Genomic DNA, 24,910 nt, shown 5'->3' on the forward strand with positions numbered 1-24,910 from the left:
AATCGCGGTTTATAAAACAGCGCGAATTTTTAGAAATATACATTACAAATATAAAATCAATATGATATATTGTATGGCTGTTGCCCCACCAACCCCTTGGCGCAACGCTAGACATAATTAATGCGAAAGGAACAGTAACGTCACCACTACCGCCTCAGCGATACATTTCCTTACCAAAGAGTCACCCGGTTTCTATGGAAATTAAATAAATATATTTATTATATCCCTCGGTCTCCGCGACAGTTTCAATGACGAACGACAACGGTTGACGCCTTCGGTCGTTTTTCGAAAAATTTCCGGTTTCGAAACTTCGTTCTGCAACTTATATCCCCGATAAAATGTCATTTGATATCATATCCGACTATTCTAAGGTCGACTTGACCGAAATTCCGGAGAACGTACTGCAGATGACCAACCTGAAGATGCTATTCCTCGAGCGTAACCTACTGACGACGTTGCCTGATGATTTCTTCCATAAACTGCCACATTTGATGTGGTTGGACTTGAGGAACAACTCGCTTGTAGCGCTCCCGAAAAGTATAGCTCATCATCTCCACCTGGAACACTTGCTCCTCACCAACAACAACATTAAAACCTTACCTAACGAACTCGGTAAGCAAGATTATTTTTACTAGTCGCGCCCTTTTATAATGAAAGTATATATAAATAATTCAAGGTTTGGTCCCGAACTTAAAAGCTTTACAAGTAGCGGATAATCCTTTGGTTTATCCACCTAAAAAGATTACTCAAGAGGGAACCAAAGCTATTAAAAAATTTCTACGAGAACAATATGAACGTGACTTTAACCACAACCAACTAGATAATCAAATAGGTAATCAAAAATCGGATAATTTTGAGATCCGTGATTCTGAGACTCTACTTAAAGTACATAATGAGGACTCTGGGACTATTGGTAGTTTCGACAAAAACAATAATCAACGAAAATCGTCTTCAAATACAGGTAAATTTAAAAATGAGTATTCACCAAGAGATTTTTTTTTTGAACTATTAAACAAAAATGCAGCATATCCTGCCTCCTGTGAGGATTGAACTCACGACCCCTGGTTTACAAGACCAGTGCTCTGCCACTGAGCTAAAGAGGCGTATGCTGAAACCGTTAAACTCCGGAAGTGATAGAAGAAACAATAACATTTCACTTTATAACATTATTTTTTTCAGGTATAAATCAGAAAATATTGAAAACCAAAACTCGATCGAATAATACGAGGGCCATACATAAATTACAGAAAAAACTATCAGATCCGAGGTATTTACAGCCGATGCTACGAGTAAAGAAACTGGAGTATCCTGCAAATAACACGCCAATCTCTTCCATCCGCCACACTGATGAACCGCTGAAAATAATCCACAACATCGACAAAACCGACTCTAAAATTCGTCTAAAATCGTATTTCAACCGAGCGGATATCGCCGCCTATCCAGATCGGAATCCAGGAAATTCGCTGAAAGAGGGTTGGTTGAACAAGCTGCGGATATTACTTAACGACCAGGAAAGGATTTTGCAACAAGAAAGGTAAGAGAACGAAAAACGACGTGAGAAACATTTTCTCCGTTTTCGTTTTTAAACATTTTTTATGCTTAATTAGAAAAGATAAATCAAAATAATCGGTATATATTAAGGAATCGAAACGACAACAATAAATATGAATGAATGTATTACAGGAATTTAAATGCACTGACTTCATGGCGCCAAAAAGCACCTCCAACGACGAAAAAATTTTATGAAAAAGACTTCAACGTCCGACAATCCGAAATACCATTCGCCACATATCCAGGTAATATCCAACACTTCATAGCACAAAGCAAATAAGTTTTATACCTTTTTGTCCGGGCAGAATATGCAAAAATACCCAGCAGAGAAGAACTCACTGCCCAGCTACAAACATTCCTTCAACAATCAGACATACTCAGTAACCAGTCTGCTCAATCATCGAAACTGAATCTGGACAAGCTGATTAACGATCTGGTTGAACAATTGAAGGAAATGGAGATTAGTTATACTACAAACAAATCGCCAAGGAGCGAAATGCAGGAAGCTGGACAACAAATACAAACGGTAAGTTTAAATGGCCCCTTATGTAGTAATCTGACATTAATTATTTACAGATCGTGGATATACATAAGAAGCTTATAAAGCTCCGGACAGTCAATGAATTTTTGTAACTAAAAAAAGTTATTAAAAATATGTTTATATTTAATATTTTTTTATTCCACATTAATTATTATTAGCGTATCCGATCTTTATGGAATATGATTACAATTTTCTTGGACACAGAAATTGCAACTGCAACTTGTTATCATGTTACCAGGGATCTACTGTTCTCAGTCCTACACTAATACTATTGCTATTAACTACTTAATATTGCCTAGTTAACATTCGCCTCTTACTTAACGAAATATTTCTTTTTGCTCGTCGCCATATATAAATTGAGTCTTTGTACCATCGCTCAATGGCCCATCTCTTCGGAATTTAAATTTTTTCCTCGTAATAATATGTTGTTCACTTTTGTAGAATGAAAAATTGCCGCAAACACTACTACTTCTCTTTAAAATTATGCCTTGGAGCCTATCTATTAGACCACGGATTGATAAATATTTCATATTAAATATCTATAATCTAAATCTATAATCAGGTCCATACTAAAATATGGTTGTTCTCCATATAATTCAGCTTACCTTCCACTTAAGTGTAAAGTGTGGAATCGATTAACAACTCCGCCTTTAGAATGCCATTGGGAGCTTCAAATCAAACCAAATCAGCAAGCAATGCATCACATCTATTTAGCTTAAAATTGGAAGATGAGACGTATCTCAAAGAAAATGTTATAATCGTTGCCTGATCACAGTGGACAAAGTTATTTTTAGTAAACTATCAATAAAACTAGACATTAGCATATTTATAATAACCAGATAAGCGGAATCTCGCTTCCAAGCATTTCAGAAACTTCAAATACTGTCGGAGTACTCAAATTTTGAAGTTGTTTATACAGATAATTCTAACTACCATATATATATATATATATATATATATATATATATATATATATATATATATATATATATATATATATATATATATATATATATATATATATATATTCGAAATTGAATAGGCTTGCTAAGGTTACTAATATAAATAAGTATCCAATATATTTCTATATTATATTACAAAGATATTTTCTCAGTTATAAAATTTAAGATGGTACAACTTGAGGAACAAAATAAGTGGAACCTGCTAGATGAAAGACTTCTCTATTTTTGTCTCTCTAGAAAAGGTACAATTAGAAACAAAATTCAATAAATTACTAATCTGGCGCTGTGTCATTTACATATTCCTTCCTAATGGACCAAATTGAGAGACTTCAACTACAACTAAAGAACTAGGCGCTACTTAATCGATTTTATATAATTATTTTTAATTTGAACTTTGTCGTTATCCTTTTTTACCATACATTTTAACCTATTGGAATGTGTAATAAATTAAGGGTTTTTATTTAGATGTTTCATCTGTGTCTGCGGGAGTTAAAAAGACTAGAAGTCACATGAAATGTTTAATTAAACTACACCATTTATACAATATATCATTTATTAAACATAAACTTTATATACTATTTAGTATAAAATAATTTAAGTTTCAAAAACAACCAATGCGAACACGTGATGACCTTCATCAATCGCGGAAAACATACCTGGTTCTAGGCAAGGAAAAACTACTGACAATCCCAAAAAACAGCAATCACACCTTTCCCCCATCAGTTCGTTAATTCTTATCACACGCAACATTATGCAGAACTATCTTTGTACCATCGCTCAAGGGTCGATGCCTTCAGCATTTAAAATGTTCCGCCTCCCAATAGTATGTTGTTCACTTTTCTAGAATCAGTAACTGTCACACAAGGAATGTTTAATTAAACTACACCAATTATACAATATATCATTTATTAAACATAAACTTTATATACTATTTAGTATAAAATAATTTAAGTTCCAAAAACAACCAATGCCATTACGTGATGACCTTCGGAATCGCGGAAAACATACTTGGTTCTAGGCAAGGAAAAACTACTGACAATCCCAAAAAAACAGCAATCACACCTTTCCCCCATCAGTTCGTTAATTCTTATCACATGCAACATTATGCAGAACTATCTTTGTACCATCGCTCAAGGGTCGATGCCTTCAGCATTTAAAATGTTCCGCCTCCCAATAGTATGTTGTTCACTTTTCTAGAATCAGTAACTGTCACACAAGGAATGCTTAATTAAACTACACCAATTATACAATATATCATTTATTAAACATAAACTTTATATACTATTTAGTATAAAATAATTTAAGTTCCAAAAACAACCAATGCCATTACGTGATGACCTTCGGAATCGCGGAAAACATACCTGGTTCTAGGCAAGGAAAAACTACTGACAATCCCAAAAAAACAGCAATCACACCTTTCCCCCATCAGTTCGTTAATTCTTATCACATGCAACATTATGCAGAACTATCTTTGTACCATCGCTCAAGGGTCGATGCCTTCAGCATTTAAAATGTTCCGCCTCCCAATAGTATGTTGTTCACTTTTCTAGAATCAGTAACTGTCACACAAGGAATGCTTAATTAAACTACACCAATTATACAATATATCATTTATTAAACATAAACTTTATATACTATTTAGTATAAAATAATTTAAGTTCCAAAAACAACCAATGCCATTACGTGATGACCTTCGGAATCGCGGAAAACATACCTGGTTCTAGGCAAGGAAAAACTACTGACAATCCCAAAAAAACGGCAATCACACCTTTCCCCCATGAGTTCGTTAATTCTTATCACATGCAACATTATGCAGAACTATCTTTGTACCATCGCTCAAGGGTCGATGCCTTCAGCATTTAAAATGTTCCGCCTCCCAATAGTATGTTGTTCACTTTCATAGAATCAGTAACTGTCACACAAGGAATGTTTAATTAAACTACATCAATTATACAATATATCATTTATTAAACATAAACTTTATATACTATTTAGTATCAAATAATTTAAGTTCCAAAAACAACCAATGCCATTACGTGATGACCTTCGGAATCGCGGAAAACATACCTGGTTCTAGGCAAGGAAAAACTACTGACAATCCCAAAAAACGGCAATCACACCTTTCCCCCATAAGTTCGTTAATTCTTATCACACGCAACATTATGCAGAACTATCTTTGTACCATCGCTCAAGAGTGGATGCCTTCAGCATTTAAAATGTTCCGCCTCCCAATAGTATGTTGTTCACTTTTCTAGAATCAGAAACTGTCACACAAGGAATGTTTAATTAAACTACACCAATTATACAATATATCATTTATTAAACATAAACTTTATATACTATTTAGTATAAAATAATTTAAAAGTTTCAACAAAAACAACCGATGCGAACACGTGATGACCTTCATCAATCGCGGAAAACATACCTGGTTCTAGGCAACGAAAAACTACTGACAATCGCGAAAAAAGAGAAATCTCACCTTTCCCATCGGTTCGTTAATTCTTATTACGCGTATCTTAAGTTGAGGAAGATAAAATGTAAAAAATAAATCACAAAAGAGCTTTTTCTGCGCTTGTTATTATCAAGCGACGCGCCAGAAATCAGAAAACCGAGGTTTTTCGGTTTTTAGCGCGTCACTGTCTACATTTTTATCCTTAGTACTATTAAGAGTTAATATTAACAATAAAAGCAAGTAAAAACCGAAAAAAATATAGGTCAATTTTCACTTGATTTTGTAGTCAGTCGAGGATTAAATAATGGAAAAATGTCATCATCCATTTCCTATTTTTTGATATATTTTAGAACGTCCTACCCATCACAATTTTCCCTTTGATAGCTTCGTGGGTATTCTCAACAAAACCCAATTTACCATAGAAACTGTGCGTGTAGCTATCTTGAACGTTCATGACAACATGTACTCCAAAAACACCTAAAAATGATTTCAGTTCACAACAATAAGATCTCTAATGTTGCCTCCTTACCATTTGCCCTAAGAGCTGCCAATAAACATGTCACTAGTCTTTTGCTAACTGATTGGTCTAAAACCGAAGGTAAAATACTACAAATCATACTAGAAGGATGTGTAGGGCTACTGACGTAAATCTCATCTTTAAAACTATGAAAATGGGATATACATTCCTAAAAATATAACTTATATATGAAACATGGACAGAAGTAAGTTAATGTTAATACCTGAACAGGTTTACTTGCATCCTTAGCCAGATACTCTGGATACTTTTGGCACATGTCTGGTATCCAGACAATTTCCTGCTTCACCCTGAACTTCTTGTAATCGGGAGCTGCACAAACATACCCCACCACACCTGAATCATCCTGAAACATGATATATTCGAGGCAAGATTTCCAACATTTTATCGCACCACCTTACCTCAACAACAAAACAAAATTCCGGATGCAGTATAAGATATGGTCCCACTATTCTATCAGCGTGTATACTTTTAAATTCTGGAGGAAGAGGATGTGAATCCTCAAGACCATCTTTGCAAGTCCGGGTGCTGACGTTGTAAACTTGTTCCTCGTCCGTTGGCAAATATGGCCTGATTGTATATACTCGACAGGTGGGGAGGTCTGGAACTTTGTACACGAAAAGATCATTGCCTGAATCGACGGGAATAAGGCGCTGTAACGCGGATAAAAAAATAGTTTAACAAAAAGTATGATAAAGAGAGCTTGTCATCCAACCTGGAGATCGGCGGTAAGCCCGCCTCGGAAGACCCATGGTTCCTGTTCACCCGACATGAAAGTCTCTTTCCAACCTTTTGAGAACCCTACAAGCAAATCGACGAGTTAAATAAGATTCAATGTGGAAATACGCGATGTGCTGCTACGCTTAAATAATTTCTCTGTCGGCTCTGTGTTGATATATTACGCCAATGTTTCTTACGCATCGCTTATCTACTTACCCAATGAAGGAAGTTTAGCAAAACTTGTTCGGACAACTAAAGAGAAATACAGGGCTTTTCAATCGGTATGAGTCAACGTCAATAGAATCTGTCTAACCTGTTTAGTATTCAGTGTGATGATAAGTCACCATGGCAAGTTTCACGATTGAACAGAACGCCCAACTTTATTTTCAAAATTAATTTTCGTTAGCGCAAATCTCGCGACTGTCGGTCAACCAACACTCGTACAAGAACTCTTGTACTTATACGGTTTTTTACATATATAAATTAATAGCTGCAGACATCCTCATTAATTCGTTGACAGAGTGTTTTAGAGTGTTTAGGAAAGGATGTCAATTTTTGCCGAAAAATCATCTTTGGTGAGGAGGCGCATTTTTTGATGAATCACTTTGTTGACAAACATAATTGCCATATAACACATGGGCTGAAAAGTGCCGGGCGTAACTAAGAAAACGTGTTTTTTTGTTCAAATTTGGCTTCATTCATCAACATAACCTCCATCAAGAGCCATACAATCATTGCAGCGCCGCTCTAGCATTTCAATACGACTTTTGTAGAACGATTTATCTTTTGCCTCAAAATAGGCCTGTCACCAGTTGCTGCCCACTACTTGCAGTCCACTTAGTTTCCGGAGTGAAGTGATGGATCCATGTTTCATCCATTATCATATACTGATGCAAAAATTCGGGTTAGATACGTTTAAACATGGCCAAACTGCTCAGAATCATCTACACATTATTGTTTTTGGTCAACAGTGAGCAAACGCGGCACCAGGGCAGAGCTTTCTCTCATAGTCAAATGCTCAAATAAAACCAACATTTTTGATATTTTTACGATGTTAGCTAGCTCATGCAACTTCACTTTTCGAACATTCAAAACGATTTTCTGGATTTTTTTTGACGTTTTCTGGTGTTACCACCTTTTTTGGCGACTACTGCGTTCTGCATCATCGGTGTCTCTACGACCACGTTTGAAGCCAGCAAACTAACGTTTTAATGTCGTTTCTGATGGAGCGGAGAAAAAATTTTTTTCGGTGAAAATAACAAAAGTAATGCCACTCTTAGCACAATAACTCACAAACTTACGAGTAGAATATCATGAAATTTGAACAGCATTCTTTTGAAGGTTAGTACTAACTGAAAAAGCGGTGAATGTGTAGCGACCGCTACGACCCTTCAGGCCACCACATATACATCTACATTAAGTTCAAAGGTTGGCTTAAAAATTAATTCCCGGCTATAAAAGACCACCACGACGACGTCTCTCTCTCTTTTCTCTACCCATCGTAGCAGTACCACTTCCATAGCGCTTCCGTACACCCCTAACCTATCCTAAAATCCTGTCCATCCTCCCGTCGACCACATGTATTCAAATAAGACAATAAATAGTTTTGAATAAATCAGTTTTTCTGTTTCCGAATTTCTCAAACAAAAATAGTAGTGAGTGCTCGGACAAACAATCGACTCGACAGCCACACATTCCGGCCGACAACACGAACATTTCAGCAAACGCAATAAAACAAGCGCCATCTATGTGTTAGGCCCGGGACTTTTCAATACATATGTTATAGAACGATGTCAATACACCAGATGGCAATGCAAAAAAGATCGTTGGTCGGCTATCACTATAGAACGATAATCGATTTCGTCTCCGATCAGTCGATATCAATGATTTAAGAATATGGTTTCTTGTAGGATTTCGTGAAGCCATGGGTCTATGCAAATAAGCCGCAATCGACCGATGCCTCTAAAGTTAAATTTAGCCGGTAAATTATATAATTTATGAAGCAGGGTTATTAAAATTGAACCACTTCAATCAGTATCACGGTGAAAAGCAGTCGCAACCATTCAACGTCGACCCGCCGTTATTGAAAAACCCTATACCATGAATTGTCCACAATCGTTGAACCCTTCATAGTATTTTTATGATCGTTGGCTGATTTTTAAAAAACATGTCAATGGAGAATGTACATCGACATAAAACGACATGCTCCATCGTAAAAAATCAACCACGATAAAAACGCATGCTGGATACTGTTACGCCCTACACGTGTATATACGCTGCTGACGCCAAACGCATTATTAAGACAATTACGCAGGAATTGCACCCCTAACACTTCTTGTAGCCGGCATCATATACTAAATCCTTGGACGATGCGTACATGTATACGTTCCTTGGGTGTACGACGGCATGGACGACGGAAATTGGCCATTCGCTTTAGAAAATAAACAAGTTGGTTAATAAGTTGAACAACAATGAAGAAAGGACATTTGTCATTAAATATTATTTTTTAAAAAACTTCTCACGCAAATTGTTTAACTCTAAACTAAATACTGTTAACTATACATATCAAATACAAATACAATCTAAAATATCTCCATACGCTACAAAATCAAAATCATCGGTTATCATTATTTTAATATGTATTTGTATTTTTATAGACTCCAAACTACCAGTAACAAATACACACCAAACCTGACTATTTTTATCACACCCACATTAATCTGTTACCTATGATGTATCAATAATCAGCTTTGGTGCGTTCAATCAAAAAGCAAACCCCATTAAATATAAGCACAGATAGAAAAGTATCCATGCGTGTGTTATGGCCTGCCAATGCTATACTAAAAAATTTTAATCAGCACAGGATACTCGTCAATCTACAACATCTTTAAAATAGTTGTTAAAGGAGAAACGAGTACATTTCCATTATGAAATGATATACCGAACGAAACGCCCTATTTTGCTGCTACCCTTAAATTATCACATAATAAATTACGCAAGAGGTAAAAAAACGAGGATTCAAAGAATAATCCAGCCGGAACGTTTTTCCCCGGGTTCGAAACTTACAATATCAATGACCTTCGAAGGGTGTGAAAAAATATACGCGATAATGCAGGATGACTGGTAGAAAAACGTATATTGACGCAAATATCGATGATCGCAAGAAATTTTAAATATGTACCTTAAATGCGATTGTTTTGTAGCTAACACCGGAAGAAACTGATCCCGTTTATATCCTAATAAAAGCTCCTTCCGGTCTTATCACAAAAAAAAAACACTAGTAGTAATGAACATATGTCGGTCGAAAAAATTACGAAAAAAGCTTACGCAGATGTGATCTTACGCCTGATTTGTTAACGCCATAGCGCAAAAGAGAAGCAGCAAAATTCGGCAGAATTATATCAAGTAGCTTACTAGAAAAAAACTTTAAAAAAAAAAACAACAGCACTTTCTGAATCATACTAATATCGATAAATTACATACCCAACCACTTAACATAAGAATTAAGGAGAGATATAACGCCTCTAATATCCCAGATGTAAGAATACAGGTCATATAGTAACTCCCGATTGTTGCACGACGAGATATGTTGAAACAGTCTGTTCACGGCTTGGGTCATTTCGTTCATTTTATCTGCCTTGGCGAACCATTCTTGGACCTATCAAAGTTATTCCATACAAATAAATATTGTTACCTGATCGTAAATTCATTTACCTCGGGACTACCTTTCGCCTTCCGTTGATTAGACGATATCACAATATGCGCGTTAGATTTCAGCCAATGAAATTCCTGCAAAAGCTGTACACCCTGAGACCCGTGCTCGAAAGGTAGGTAGAACAAGTCACACAATAGAGCAAGATCCTCATATGTGAGGTCACTGCCTTTTCTGCATTATCAACAAACATATATATAAAATTAACACTAATTACGGTGTTCATTTCATAAATACCTTTCATTTTCAGGATGACTCTCCACTATCATTTGACTGGTATCATTGCTTTCTATCTGCATCGATCCACTTGATGTCTGCAAATTAAAAATGTGAACCACCGTTATTATTAAATCAAAATTCCTTACAGAATTTTCACTCATGGCAACGTCTTCATTGGACCCTTCAACTATCTTGTTGATGACATGAGCAGGTGATATGTTAGGTGTACTATTACAATCCATTGGCTCTGATGGACTCAAACTGGATTCATTGCTGAGGGTCGGATCCGTGTTCATTATGCTTTCCTCTTTAATACTATCCTTTTGATCGCCCGATAACGCATCGGTCGTTATAGGTTGGGTTTCGTCCTCTTTACCTACAGCAATCAACATTTATCTCCGAATAATAAGGACGACGATTAAAAATACCCTTTTCTGGTTTGATCACCACACCTTCCAAAACAGTAATACTTTTGCTCTTGGAGTCGTCAATTGGTATAGGTACAGGAATGGGTGCTATTGGGTTGGGAATAGAGTCATTTGTAACCACTTTCGTTTCAGAAACAAGAGAGTTCATTACTGGACCTGGACCTGGATTAACTAGACTGTCAGTCACTGCAGACACCTAGAAACATTATTATTTTGAACATTGGATTTACTTTTCCTTTTCCAACAATACTAAGCAGCTATAGTTGAACAAACTTACAGTGCTACAAACCTCAGCTAAGGCTTGAAGTTGATTAGCAGTCACCACCGGTTGTGTCCCAGCTGATGTAGTGGTTGTTGTACCTGAAGTTAAACTCATGCAAGTATTTATGGAAGGAATTATTGGCACAGGGACAACTAGAAAATAAAAATATTAATACATAAATTAATTCATGCCTTACAGAAAACAAACCTGCTACTGCTGGCTGAGGTTTAGCGATAGGCCCCCAAGCTGATTTGTGTTTTGAAAATTCAGGAAGCCATTCTTTTATTGCGTTCCTTAATGCTTGTTTTGGATGATACATGTTTGGTGAAAGAGTTGAAGGGACATCTTCTCCAGTTAAACCATCTTCAGTCTCAGTTTCCAGTTTTATATCAGCTGATACAGTATCATCTTAAACAGCACAAAATTATTTTTAATAATTTTGTGACAAACTTCTATCTGGTGTTTTACTAAGGCAATAAAATTCTACATACTTATTGAAAGATCTCGCTGTCCATCTAAATTACATCTTGACCATTGAGCTAATGTATGAATTGCTATGAAATTAGCACCATATTCACAATTAGGATTAGTGACAACACCTCTTAATTTTGGTATAAGATCTGGAGACCTTCCTGAATAGGGCCCTAAAAATACCCTCTTCTGATCATAATCATTTGCATGGAGATTATCCCAAATTACTGGAGGCCTTCTAAGAACATCAGTGATTTCCTGTATATTTTCTTTAGTTAATGTCCTTGATATTACCTTATTGCCTAAAATATTGTATTTTAATAAAGCAGCTAAAAAACTAGTAAAACCTACCAGTCCACATAATATCAATTTCTTGAGCTAACTTAGATCCTAAAGTGTTCAAATATTCCGAATTAGTTACATTTGGCACAGCCCTAGTTGAACAATATTGTGTGGGACACAATAAAAATTTTGGTTGACCCAAATGTTGAAAAATTTCATTTGTTATTGATACTTGGGCTTGAGCAAAAGACTGAAATATTTCTTTATCAGCCTCTGACATTTCAGGTTCAATATCATCAAATAAGAGAGCAAATGCTGTGCAGCCAAATTGTGATACTTGCTCTAGTTTCCGTTTAAGTGCGGTAATTTCTTTTTGACTAGAATAAGTAATATCTAAACCTGGTGATAGAGCATAATAAAAAATTATATTTTGGTCTCTAGCTGCTTGTATTAATCCGGTTAAATGTTCAGCCTCTTCCACTGTATACAACTCTCTCCAATAGGCCCTATGTTTGTAATCATCTTTGGGCGCATAAACATAGGAATCCATACCCCATTTCTTCATTCTGACAAAACAAAAAAAAAGTAAATATTTACATAACATTTATTATTCCTTAAACTCACTTCTGAAATAGATCTTTCCTTTGCTCGGTGGTCCATGGCCTGCCATAAAATCCTAAAACACATTCCAATCTTAAAAACTAATAGAATATTAAAATATAATTAAGATTTGTGCCTTTCTTAAAATTTTTATTTACCTTCAACCACTCCACAAATAAAATTGCCATTTTTTATATTTAAATTTTCGGACACTGGAGAAACTACAACTTCAGCCATTCTGCAAATAATTAACACATAAAATTTAATTTCTGAACTTTTTAAAATTGTTTCCAAAATGAAATATTGACAGAGACATGTATGTTATTAATGTCAATTTACCTGTGTTGTTCAATTATGTATAATTTAACCGAAATATATCGATTATGGAACAAAAACAAATATTCGATTTTAGTAACCAAGAACGCAAATGTATTATTCCATACAGAATTATAAGCCAAATTTTAATGTGAATTGAAAATAATGGCTATTAGAAGATATATTATTTTAAAATATATATCTAACACTAATGATAAATATGTAGGGAAGAGGCTCCAACATAGATTTCGATATTTTGCTTTAATAATGCAACCCTTAAAACACCAATGGTGGATATTTATTCACTTATATAAGCGAAACATTACTATACAGTTTTCTGTACACAAAATATTCATGCTATTGTAACTGACATCTAGTGGACAATGACAGCAGCTTATCACGACAACTATAAAATTTAAATATTTCAAAATTTGGGTGTAACCTATTTTGTAATCAAAAGTTATATAAATGAAATCTTGGGAACGTTTAGTGATTCCCCTAATAACCTGAAAAATAAACGACAACAAATCTACGACATTTTTCACTTTGCTTTGGTCTACATTGCAACATTCATTAATTTTAATTCATTATGCGATTATTAAATAAGCAGTGAGTTTAATCATTGTTTAACACTTATTAATGCATACTGTATATTGCAGAGGTAAAATATGTTTTTATAACAACCTTTTTAATGTTCTACTCCATTCGCTTGTTTACCGTTTATTTTGATGTATTCTTTATTAAAATTAATCAATATTGGCTATTATTTATTATTTTAAAGATTATATTGTTAAGAACACATTATGAAGTCAAACAGTCAATTTTAATTTTACATATAAAAGTATTGTCAATTAGATATACAGATTTTTATAATATGTATATTACAAAATTTAAACAATAAGTATTATATTTTTATTTATATCTGCTAATGTCTAATTTAAGATTAATTATAACCGCAGAGACAGATAACAAAAGATTCTAAAATATTTTAGAAAAATTCTAATTATAAAGTTAAAAATTTTATTAAAAATAATTTATAATATATATACATTAAATTTTTAATTTGACAAATAAAATTATTTGCCTGAATAAAAATCGAAAAATTTGTTCAAAATTTTATACTTAGTAGAGTTTGTTAAAACAACAATATATAAAAGAATCGTATTCGTCGTTTTTTATAAAAACCAGTATGCCTTGATTTTTTCAATATGCCCAATATTCGCACTATGTTGCCATTGTGCATTTTGATTTAATCATTATGAGTATTTAATTTATTTTAAATAAATTAAATATTAATTTGTATTAAACAGAATCTAAGATGGTTACTCGACCAGTTATTTGATAGACCATTAATTTGATATATTTTAAAAATAGATAAAATATATGGTGGTTATAGCGAATTTTAAAATGACAGATTTTCCAATTTATTGACAACGGCGCATTCCGGATTTGCGAATTTGGATAGTACTTCATCCTTGTTCATTATAGTCCGTTATAGCTCGACGCCGTCACTCCATGCAACTATTGCCATTTATTATGTATTCGTCTTTTTTTATTTTACGATGCCTTGTTGCTGTGCTCCACAACGGGTAAGTAAAAATTATTTAATTAACCGTAACTTACACTTGGCAATGAATCAAGTATAATTGACATGCGTCAGCCATGGAAAATCGCTGAATAACATAAATATAAGCCTTCGTGTCCCACGCGTGTGACCGCCTGGGTACGCAAATGTAGCTGACGAGCCTGGATTGTCCTAGTCTTTGATACACATTATCATTCCCTTGGTAGCAGGCCATTGCAGATTTTGGTAAGTTGTATAATCGTCCGTTAATTAGGCAACTTCTAGTCGATCGGTTTGCGGGTCGCCTACACTTGGGGACCCGGGAGTTCGATTGATTGATGATGTATGGGTTGTCATTGGTGATGGTTCGATAGATCTTCGTTCTTCCTTTTTCGGTGTTAATGTGGAAGTCGGCGGTCATCAAATCTAGCCACGCGAGCAATTCGTTAAAGATTTTTGCCCCGGATGTCGGGACTCCCCTGATGATCATGAGGATTGTGCGTTACGTCCCCAGCCTCACGACCCTCGGCGCGGTAAAGTCATCCTTTGTTTTTGTTCATTCTCATTTTGGTCGATTTAAATTTAATACAAACATTTAAATCAAATTATACGGTTTTAGCGTGAATTCGGCCCTGACAATAATCGGTATAGGGCTGGTCCATCAGTGGAAAATTATTTCCACCACGAAACTGGCTTCAGGCAGTTCATTGTTTTGGTCAGGGCCAGCGTTGAAGCTTCTTAACTGGAGCATCATATCCCAGCGTCTTCTGCGGAAAAGTGAGGTGAATTATCTGCACCTAGTTCCAATATGTTAAACTTCTGTTTTGTTCCAGGACATTTCGTGTACGCAGCGTGAGCGACAGTAATGTGTGGTCTAATCCCCCCGAGAAAAAGGATTTCGTTGATCCCCAATATTTGTGCCGTTAATAATTTTTTTAGGGACCGTACGTATTCCCAAAAAAGCTCCTGCATCCGATGTGCATTTGTCGTTCCGTTGATACAGGAGTAGGACCGAAGCGTACAAGGCGATAGGACATGGAACATCAGGTAAAGTGCTAGTTGTCGTGTAATGTCTATTCAGTTTTAATATAAGTTTGATTCGTTGCAGATGCAGAAACTATTCGACTCGTGTCGCCATTCCTGGTCAATATAATAGCCATTTACGGTGAAGGAATAGCAATGTTTATCATTTGCTATGCCATTAAGTGTTTGTTTCCTGGAATTGCGTTTGAGGAACAATGGAACAACAATTGGTACTGGCCTGGAACGAACATGTTAGGGACCACAGCAGGATTATAACTTACTTCAAGATGTTTTTAAGGTATTTTCAATTCTTACATAAACTCCATTATTTAATTCCGGAATTAATGGGAAAAGTGTATCAAAACTTATATATAGTCGATTCAAAGTTGGTGTGAACTGACGTCATCTAAATTTGTGATGTCAAAACTTTGCAATGTTGCCGTATCAACTCTGAGTTTAGTCCAGTTTGTCTTTGATATATAATAAAATTCTAGTTTAAATAAAATAGTGAAACAAAAATGTTTTCATATATATATATATATATAGATATATATATATATATATATATATATATATATATATATATATATATATATATATATATATATATATATATATATATATATATTGTTTATATTAACATTACGATACATCTAAGGCATATAATTATCTAATAATTTAAACTACAGTTAATTATATAGCCACAATACTTTATAGGTTAGGGTTGTTTTGTTATATTTACGTCGAACTCTTCCACGCCACCCATGAGGTAGAGTTCTTGGCTCGTTTTTTATGTAGTGGTGTCCCCCTGGAGGCTTAATCTACCTAAATAACAAATGTATATCCAAATAATGTATTTTACTTTCATTAGAGAGCATATTTACTGCCTCGGAAACTAATGACTGAAAACAGTCGATAGTCAAAAAACTAGCGACTGAAAATGGTAATTACTAGTTAGTAATTAGTAACTACTATTTTCAGTCAACACGAAGATATACGAACCCTTTCCTGTATAAATTGCGAGGGAGGAAAGGATGGAGATAATTGCCAGGAATAATTAATAATTTTATTTTAAACGAAGTAGAATTACTTTTATATTTGAGTGTTCTGTGGATCTGTAAATAGGAATGGAATTTTTTTATGCAATGGAATAATACCCCACAAATGTTTTATCGTATTTTAATATGTTAATTGCTATTTTAAAATAATATACTATAATAAATATAGACAGTATAATAGAACTTAAATAAAACCTAAAATCTAAATATGTATAATAATCATAAATACTAAATCATAGAAAAAAAACTAATTCATGACATAATTAAAAATTATCGCATAATAACTACTAGAGCTTTTTTAAATAAAGTAAATGCTTTATTTATTATTGAACCGAAATATTTTTTAACAAAAATCGAGATAGTAATCGATATATTACCAATTATTGCCATAAAAACAGTCAAAAGTATTTTACTATTTATCATTCACAATTTTAATCTTTTTACCCCATTACATTAACAATCTTGAAAAATGTCGTTCCAAAATGCTGCTATATTAATTTACAATATATTGTTATTTACAAGCAAACTACCAAAAAATCAATCTATGTAAGCATAAATTGGGTACATTTTTGTCAAGGTCGCGGCTAGGACGACAGAGCCAGAATAAAACTAGTAGAACCAAAAATAGTAACTAAAAGTACATAACTGACACAGTCGATAGTAAATAGCGACTGAAAAACCGTCGATAGTAAAAAGTAGTCAATTACTAAACAGTCGATTTCAGTCGATAGTTCTCAACAGTAATATTTACCTTTTTACCTTTAGTTATTGTTTCCTTCGATGGTGTGTTTCCTTGTAAAAAGTCATATTGATATCACTGTATAATATATTTCTTCTGCTACTACCTGTGTACACAATTCTTGTTAAAATTAATCACTGAATTCTCCCTAATGCATTTGTCATCTCTGCAAAACAGTTGATGTGTTTTCTCTCCTCGCACATTTTTATCAAATACTCATGTATACTCTCTGAACAATTACACACATATCTAATGGACATACATCTTTTACACTCTGGAATAAGATTTCCTAAAATTATCGTGTATTAATTATATATACATATTTACTGCTTATAGTCATTACTATTAATGACAATTATCTTATTGATGTCCTTCCTGTTAATCCAGCATCATCTTTCTTATCTTCTATTTATTTTGCGATATCCTTATTTTAAACTCCGTGGCAAAATGACAGATAAATGGCTACAGACTTATGACCTAGTAATAATAATTAAAAAAATGAAACAAAAACAATATGTCTATTTCAAGCTACAGAAATCTTCACACATTCGAACAATTCTTGGAAATAATCAGCATTGGATCATAATCCCATATTCAGAAAGTTTCACTCAAGTGAATAACTTAAGCCGTTCATTTCCAATCTATCGAACATTTGTTCACGATTTCATCATTTCTCAATTCCTTCTTCAATGTGTCTGATCGAGGTTCTCCCACCCAACAGAAAGGTGCTATTAACCTTTCCCGTTTCCAGCATTAAGCACAATATATCTGCAATTAATTATTGAATGTTATGACTAATAAATATCAACTTGTTCCATCAACTTTAGTTGTCTTAACACTATTTGTATTATCATTTTGCCACGAGCGATCGTTACAGCAATACAGCAATTGAAATTTTATTTTTCTATATACTTTTAAAAATTGTATTCTTTTAAAGCTAGGTCTGGAAGTTCCATTAGACCATTCATACTAACAGTTTCATCTGAAATAAGTATATTAAATTATGTTTATATTGAAAAAACTACCCACAGTTTTTATACATTTCATATATTTGATCTCTGATAGTGCTAATATCAAGCTGATCTTGATTCATCACCCGCTTCGTATGAAGACGGAACAATAGATCGGAAATTAACAGCTAAGTTATTCACTTGAATGAATCTTTCTATTAATTTCCATTTCCATTATAATATACCCCAGTAGTATTCTAAGTTACCGACTTTTATTCTTTTTTAACAAACAAATTAATTTTTTTTGCATATTTTAAAGTCTTCTTTTACCAACTATTGGTTTATCTGGACTGGATTTACAGTTTAACGTGGGCTCTGAACCACGGTCCTCGGCATTAAGCCTACCGACTGGCGAGTGACCAACTTAAAAATCATCCCAGAAGACATGCAGTCTTACCCAACCTGGTTACTGGCGTGACTGAGATCATTTTCCTTGTCGGATTTTGCACTCTTGTCTAGGACAATCACAAACATACATTTTCTACCAAGCCCGAGCAGGATTCGAACTCGCGACTATCGCAACAGTAGGTGGACCATCCTGTTGTCTTTATCACTGCATCACCAAGCCGGCATAAATTGAATTATAATTATAATTAAACAGTTTCGGATCTTATGCAGTGTACGCACGGAAGATTTAATTTTAAGATTATGTCAATGTGATTCTGATTGGGCGCAGCTTGGTATTCGATTTAAGTTAGAGATTATGTCAGATGTCAGGCCTTGATTTTTAATTCATATTTATTATACGTTTATTTTTTCAGAATTTAAGCGATATTTGATTGGTATCGTTGTATTTTTAGTTGTCAGTATTATACACTGAAATCTTAATATATAGATTTCTGTTAAAATTATTATTGCAAATATTATTGTATATGTATATATATAGCGGATTCAGACAAAATGCAATCAGAACGCTCCATTTTAGTGTTTATACTGATAATAAACCTAACAATCCCGCAATCCAAATCAAATTTATTAATTAGCATGTCCGCCATTTCAAATTACATGGAAAAAGAAATAAAAATACATATCCAGTATTTAATAGTTTATTAACCAAAACGACCTTTGGTACACAAGCAAAATGTATAATGTGAGTAAAATCGCAATAATTCTGACGTTACCAAAAAAGTAATCGACCATCAAGCGATAAAAATAGAAAGGATAAAAATATACACAAAAGTTATATAAATAGGGCAAATATTAGTATGAGTAAATATTGCAAAGAAAGTAATTATAGAATGATGTATAGAGTATAACACTACAGTAAGATTAAGATTACAGAGTACACTATAATTAGCTTATGGACTATCGGATATATAGCACACTTACACTTACAAATACAATAATGGCATTTCAAACCATTATCACAAATAACATTGTAACATTGTCATTTTTATTTTGTTTTATCTGAAATCATTTGGAAGTTTTGCTTGACTAGGCGGTTAAAAATGACAACACTAATGTCTAAAAATATATCGTATTTATTATCAATAACAGAGCGATATGTAGTCTGGTGTTTACTTTGTTTGAATCACTGTAAACTCTTGAGAACTAAATTCGACTTAATTAAAAACTATAAAACTGAACAGAAGAGAGTCTACACATCGCACTGTTCCCAGTGAATTCTGTTTTGCTGCTTAGGAACTTGAAGCTAAATAAAATTGTAACAGTTTAACAAATGTGTGGAATAAAATATGAAGTTGCAAAGTGACCGACAGTGAGAAACAGATGCTTTCACCTAGATATTTTAAAGCAATACAGCAGTGGTAGGACAAATCCGAAAATAACAAACTGGGAAAAGTCTAAAATGCCACCATAACTTAATTTTAAATACATCTAAGGCTACATATCTTATCACTCTAAAAGTTTAAAAGACAAGCTGATAATTCTGCCAGCTGAGTATTAACTTGTATATGTTTGAAACGTAGATGACAACTATTAATTTTTCTTTAAATCGAATTTCAACACCTACAATTTATCGTATGCATGCTTAAACGTTAAAAACATTGATATATATTTGTTTTCTTATATCATTTAAATTTAATAGATGATCTGCTTTATTAATTGTAGTTTAAAGATATCCGCTAAGAGATTGGATGATGTTGACGAACCGTCTCGAGAAACGCAAATTTAAAAGGGCCCCTATAAATCGTAACGTAACAGAACGTGGAAAACAACCACGGGTTCGTCGAGACCGTTCTTAACTCAAAGGGCTATGATACAATAGTAGAATTCTATCCGAGGGCTTTTTTTATCTATAGCTGGCGACGCACAACCTTCAAAAACTTGTACAGCTCGATAAATCAACACAAAAATGATATCGCCAACTGTACTAACACCTACTTGAAACAATAATAAAATGAAAACAAAAAAACTATAGAAGCGTAAAAATAAACAGCTATACAAAACGGTTAATTTCTCCCAAATAAAACAAAAGATGAACGCCTACAGTTTGATGATGATGGGGGGTTTTGTCGTGTGGTCTCGAAACTATTCCCTTTAAAAATAATTTGGCACCAACTGTAGACTGATCGGATACCAATCGAAATGATATGTAACGTCCAGGACCAATAAGATTTTATTCTCGTCAAAAACGTATCAAAAAATATATCCTTTTAAAAAAGAGCTGAGCGTTCGCCATTTTAAGCGTCTAAATAACTGGTGTGTGAATGGTTACCCGGAATTGTTAGTTACAGCTTAAGGTCAGTGTAATGACAATACACCATACTGGAGGTACGTTTTTCGACTGATATCCAATAGTGATGACGCCGACAACGTCAATGAACCAAAATACCCAAAAACCACAAAAATATCACAATGACACGTTGAGCCACATTATACGAATGAAATGAGAAACCCACATGAAGAAAAAAATAACAATACCGAAACACCAACAGAACCTTACCAATCCTAATAGTAATCTTGGCGAAATATGTACGTATCAATAGAGCGGCTACAAAACAACGAGGATCCCAAAGAAAACAACTTAAATAATATTTGGTTTCAAATAATAAAAGAGCAAAGCGGTAAAGTAAAAAGTTACATAGCAAACTTGACTTCTGCGATGAATATTTGCGGCACCTTCCCCATTTTCATCACAATCACCACAACGACGAATTTTGATTATTATGGCCTAAATTTGTGCTTCATATACATCAGTCAGTATCGCGCTGGCTAATTTTCATCGCAAAAGTTCTGGACGTTTAGCAACCACTAAGGGGCTTGGATCGTCAATAATAGTAAACAATAAAAGAAACAAATGTTACGATACAACCCAAACGATTTTTCTAAATTATAAAACTTCTTCTTGTTGCTGATGTTGCGGCTGCTAAACTTCCACGGACGCATGCTGGGGGCAAACAGAGCAATCTGGAGCTTACAGATTACACTGCCACAGTATCGTAGGTTGTGAGTCCCCTGTTGGTTGCTGGGGCTTGCCCTGTTTCGTTTCTACAAAAATATAAATCAAATTATTACCCAAGTATCCCTCGACCAAATATAGAACGAAAGCGGAAGTATTACGATATAAAAATCACACATTTGTTATATAAAAATGTTGTAGACAAAAATAATCATACAAGTTCATCGGTGCATGCTGACTGAATACAGAGGCGTTGTATTAAATATTCTAGTTAAATTAAAACTTTCAATAAATAGAAGGTGGCATTAAGCAAAATCGAATATACAATATTGATTTTATAATAATATTTTGAAGCAACAATGAGGCAAACATATATCGAAGAAATCCTTGAGTCATTTGTTGTTGCTCTTGTGTAAATTGGAAGGAATTTCAGGTGGATTTTTATTTGTTCATTGGTGGGCGATCACTGAGATATATTCACAATAAGCGTATTTATAAAACTTTCTTAATACTAACATATTTCAAAACAAGCTTTAAAATAATGCTTATGGAAACGTAAATGTAAAAAAAGTAATTGTTGAGTACCGTGGGCTGCATGCTTAGTACTGAGATGATCGACATGCAAGCAACACGAAAACTTGTATATAGATTTTGTCTACATAGTAAGCATACCCATTTGCCATGAATAAATCGGTGCACACACGCATATATGTTGGTTAGAAGTACACACAAATAACATAGAGTGTAAAAAACAAACGAAAAAACACCACAAGAGAACAATAAGTTTAAACAAACAAAAAAAGTGACATAAAAAGCAACACGTTGCAAACTTACAGTTTCCTGGTTGAGAGGAATGAAAGAATAACCCACAGGTCATTATAAGTTATTTTTGTTTTTTCGGTTTGGTTTGGTATTGCATAAATGGGCGGGATCTTAAAATGCCCCATCAGTATTATTTAGTAATGTGCTATAAATTGTTATATTGGATTGTTTAGTAAGTAGGAAAAATATGATGTCACTTATTCAGTGTACTAATTAATGTAGAATCATTAAACAGTGCTGCGTTAGTCTTTACTATATGATGATACAGTAAATTTAAGCTGACACAGGAAACAAAATTAAATAGGATATGAATACATTTTTTTGGATAATTATAACTAGGAGGCTATATGAAAAAAAAAACAAAACAAAAACAAAACGGGACAATGAAAATAATTCTGAACAAAAACACACAAAACTCACCAAACAATCCAATATTTGAACAGACAAAAAACACTGAACAGGTATATTCATGTTATAAATGGTTACAATAAAAAACATCATTCAGTGTAATGGTTAAAAGCACTTTTATAATATGGAACAAGTTACATTAATGCATAAACAGATTAAGAACCATTTTGGTTTAACGTTTAGAAAAGAGCGTGTTGTTCCATATTTTAAAGTCAAACTGGTTGTATAAGTCTGGCGAAAATAAACGCGACTTATCTTTAAACCCGTTTTAAATTATTTTTTTATATATTGAAAATGTTTAATTGTTTTTAACATAATGTACTGACCTCTCAATCAGTTTTCTCATTTCCTCGTGGGACATGCCATCCTTTGCGTTACCTCTCATTACTGAAAAAGACCACACTTTTCTACAAGACCACGATATTGGACAACACTTAACCTAGAAATTCTAAACTAAACATATCTCTAATGGTCAAAAATAAAATGCCGATTTATGCAAAATAAAAAAAAAAGTTGAAATTAAAAGGACAGTGAAGGTACAGTAGAATGGAGACAATTACGTTTTACGATTTCGCATTATTTTGTTTTTAATCATCTTCATTCTAATGATAATGACCATTCAATTAGTTTACTTTTAACTCAGTTAAAAATACACCAATTGGGTATCCTTTCTGAATTACAATTTTAAAATATTTGCTTTACTGTATGTGTAAGCAGTTGAAAATTAAATTAACAAATATTTTAAAATAATTTTTATCAAAAACACTAAAAAGTGAACGAATATCACGAAAAACTCACAGAAACACAATTAGATAGATTATTCAAATACCAAAGTTAGTGACAAGTCATGCAGTTATAACAACGGATATTTGTGCTTGGAATAATACATTTCATAAAAATGAACTTGATAATGGATTTATACAAATCACCAATAATGTTTTGTTGTTTTTAAGTATGTAATTATATTATTCAACTTTCTGTATGTTGTCGCCTGTATTTAGACTTATCTTATTTATACATATATTGGTGAATGGTATGATAAATGATCGTGTTATGGAAATGACTTAAATGGACACAGTATCCAACTAGTGTTAAGAACACAGTCAAGTCCAAAATAAGACACTTACCCTGATCGTCTTCTGAAAATTAATCAATTGTTAATCTTTAGTATTGGATTTTTTGTGAACAACTTAACTACTAGTGCTTAGTGATAATCTTAATACTAATCATTAAATTAATGGGGGATGGGGAGGTTTAGCATAATGCGGGACAATAATTGTGAGCGAACAATTGTCACTAATGGTGGTTCGTTTCCACTGGCATATGAACCACCACCATGCACATTGTTCACACTGTCATTCCGATTTAGTCGATTAAATCATCTCAAGGCATCGGATCGTAGAATGTGTAAAAAGCCTCTTACCTCCGTATGTTCGGCTGTTGATTAATTGATCACGATCGCATTCAGCTTCGGAGATTTCGTTGGAGTCTTTCGAATCGTTGAAAGAGGGATCGTGGTTACGTGGTGGTGGTGGTGGAGGTTCGGGCGAGCTGCTAGTTGGTGGTATTCTCAGGGAACCTGAGTCAAAAGGCGTGGTTGGTACCTGTGTGGTGGGAGGAAGTACGTTTTTAGTCGGGTTTCTAAAGTACTTGCCTAGGGAGCGGCGCCCGATAGAGCCTCGACTGCCGTATTGGTCGTATGGTGCACCGTATCCACCGTATTGGGAACCGTATTGTTCGTCTTCGGGAGCACAGTTGGCTGGGTCATCATATTCAGGTCCGGGAGAGTAGATGCTACCGTTACCTAAAACATTCGCCACTTCATTTAATACCTCAGGTTTTATTAATATTTGACCAGTTAACATTGGGTTTAGA

General features: G+C 34.0%; 3 protein-coding genes, 1 long non-coding RNA gene and 1 other non-coding gene across 50 annotated transcripts in view; 2 read left to right on the forward strand and 3 right to left on the reverse strand.

The window, feature by feature from the left end:
* The first annotated feature begins 187 nt into the window (after positions 1 to 187).
* Positions 188 to 2,210, forward strand: LOC143200359 (uncharacterized). The gene is made up of 6 exons (XM_076410835.1): positions 188 to 612; positions 677 to 961; positions 1,180 to 1,534; positions 1,684 to 1,796; positions 1,857 to 2,077; positions 2,128 to 2,210. Exons 1-6 carry the CDS (start codon positions 339 to 341, stop codon positions 2,182 to 2,184), a joined length of 1,305 nt encoding a protein of 434 aa, XP_076266950.1. The 5' UTR covers positions 188 to 338; the 3' UTR covers positions 2,185 to 2,210.
* TRNAT-UGU (transfer RNA threonine (anticodon UGU)) lies at positions 1,032 to 1,103 on the reverse strand. Its single transcript has one exon. It is a non-coding gene; the product is annotated as a tRNA-Thr (tRNA).
* A 3,144-nt stretch (positions 2,211 to 5,354) lies between the features above and the next one.
* Positions 5,355 to 13,067, reverse strand: Oga (O-GlcNAcase). 6 transcript variants are annotated; one of them, XM_076409747.1, is made up of 17 exons: positions 12,894 to 13,067; positions 12,760 to 12,811; positions 12,205 to 12,701; positions 11,874 to 12,155; positions 11,590 to 11,790; positions 11,398 to 11,534; positions 11,121 to 11,316; positions 10,839 to 11,062; positions 10,711 to 10,787; positions 10,476 to 10,647; positions 10,245 to 10,419; positions 9,139 to 9,192; positions 6,757 to 6,842; positions 6,443 to 6,694; positions 6,247 to 6,387; positions 6,036 to 6,192; positions 5,355 to 5,983 (listed from the first exon to the last, which is right to left on the reverse strand). In XM_076409747.1, exons 1-17 carry the CDS (start codon positions 12,970 to 12,972, stop codon positions 5,853 to 5,855), a joined length of 2,913 nt encoding a protein of 970 aa, XP_076265862.1. In that variant the 5' UTR covers positions 12,973 to 13,067; the 3' UTR covers positions 5,355 to 5,852. The 6 variants fall into 6 exon arrangements, with proteins under 6 accessions (XP_076265862.1, XP_076265861.1, XP_076265863.1 ...); XM_076409746.1 differs by having other exon boundaries at positions 10,839 to 11,068; XM_076409748.1 differs by having other exon boundaries at positions 10,839 to 11,068; positions 11,410 to 11,534; positions 12,894 to 13,056.
* A 1,941-nt stretch (positions 13,068 to 15,008) lies between these two features.
* Positions 15,009 to 15,935, forward strand: LOC143199741 (uncharacterized). Its single transcript, XR_013006531.1, has 4 exons — positions 15,009 to 15,147; positions 15,234 to 15,391; positions 15,448 to 15,661; positions 15,723 to 15,935. It is a non-coding gene; the product is annotated as an uncharacterized LOC143199741 (long non-coding RNA).
* A 3,541-nt stretch (positions 15,936 to 19,476) lies between these two features.
* Dscam1 (Down syndrome cell adhesion molecule 1) overlaps positions 19,477 to 24,910 on the reverse strand; it is a 202,809-nt gene continuing 197,375 nt past the window's right edge. For 39 of the 41 annotated variants that reach the window (XM_076409755.1, XM_076409768.1, XM_076409788.1 and 36 more), the window contains 4 exons: positions 24,459 to 24,839; positions 24,163 to 24,174; positions 23,362 to 23,422; positions 21,683 to 21,894 (listed from right to left, as the gene is read on the reverse strand). In XM_076409755.1, the coding sequence (XP_076265870.1) occupies positions 21,828 to 21,894; positions 23,362 to 23,422; positions 24,163 to 24,174; positions 24,459 to 24,839 (521 nt within the window). In that variant the 3' untranslated portion in view covers positions 21,683 to 21,827. Of the gene's footprint in view, positions 21,895 to 23,361; positions 23,423 to 24,162; positions 24,175 to 24,458; positions 24,840 to 24,910 lie in introns of all 41 variants that reach the window. The other 2 variants (XM_076409797.1, XM_076409796.1) reach the window with 2 other exon arrangements.

This window comes from Rhynchophorus ferrugineus, unplaced genomic scaffold, assembly GCF_030347505.1.
Source record: "Rhynchophorus ferrugineus isolate W39M unplaced genomic scaffold, kcgeb_rfMv2 rfM7, whole genome shotgun sequence".
In the NCBI taxonomy this organism is placed as follows: Eukaryota; Metazoa; Arthropoda; class Insecta; order Coleoptera; family Curculionidae; genus Rhynchophorus; species Rhynchophorus ferrugineus.

Excerpts from the sequence above, each read along its gene's own strand:
- LOC143200359 (XM_076410835.1), top strand. The coding sequence starts at position 339 with ATGTCATTTGATATCATATCCGACTATTCTAAGGTCGACTTGACCGAA. Across the intron at positions 613-676 it reads AACCTTACCTAACGAACTCG|GTTTGGTCCCGAACTTAAAA; the intron begins GTAAGCAAGATT and ends AAATAATTCAAG. Across the intron at positions 1,797-1,856 it reads ACCATTCGCCACATATCCAG|AATATGCAAAAATACCCAGC; the intron begins GTAATATCCAAC and ends TTGTCCGGGCAG.
- Oga (XM_076409746.1), bottom strand. The coding sequence starts at position 12,972 with ATGGCTGAAGTTGTAGTTTCTCCAGTGTCCGAAAATTTAAATATAAAA. Across the intron at positions 10,648-10,710 it reads AGTCATCCTGAAAATGAAAG|AAAAGGCAGTGACCTCACAT; the intron begins GTATTTATGAAA and ends TTGATAATGCAG. Across the intron at positions 6,695-6,756 it reads GGCTTACCGCCGATCTCCAG|CGCCTTATTCCCGTCGATTC; the intron begins GTTGGATGACAA and ends TCCGCGTTACAG.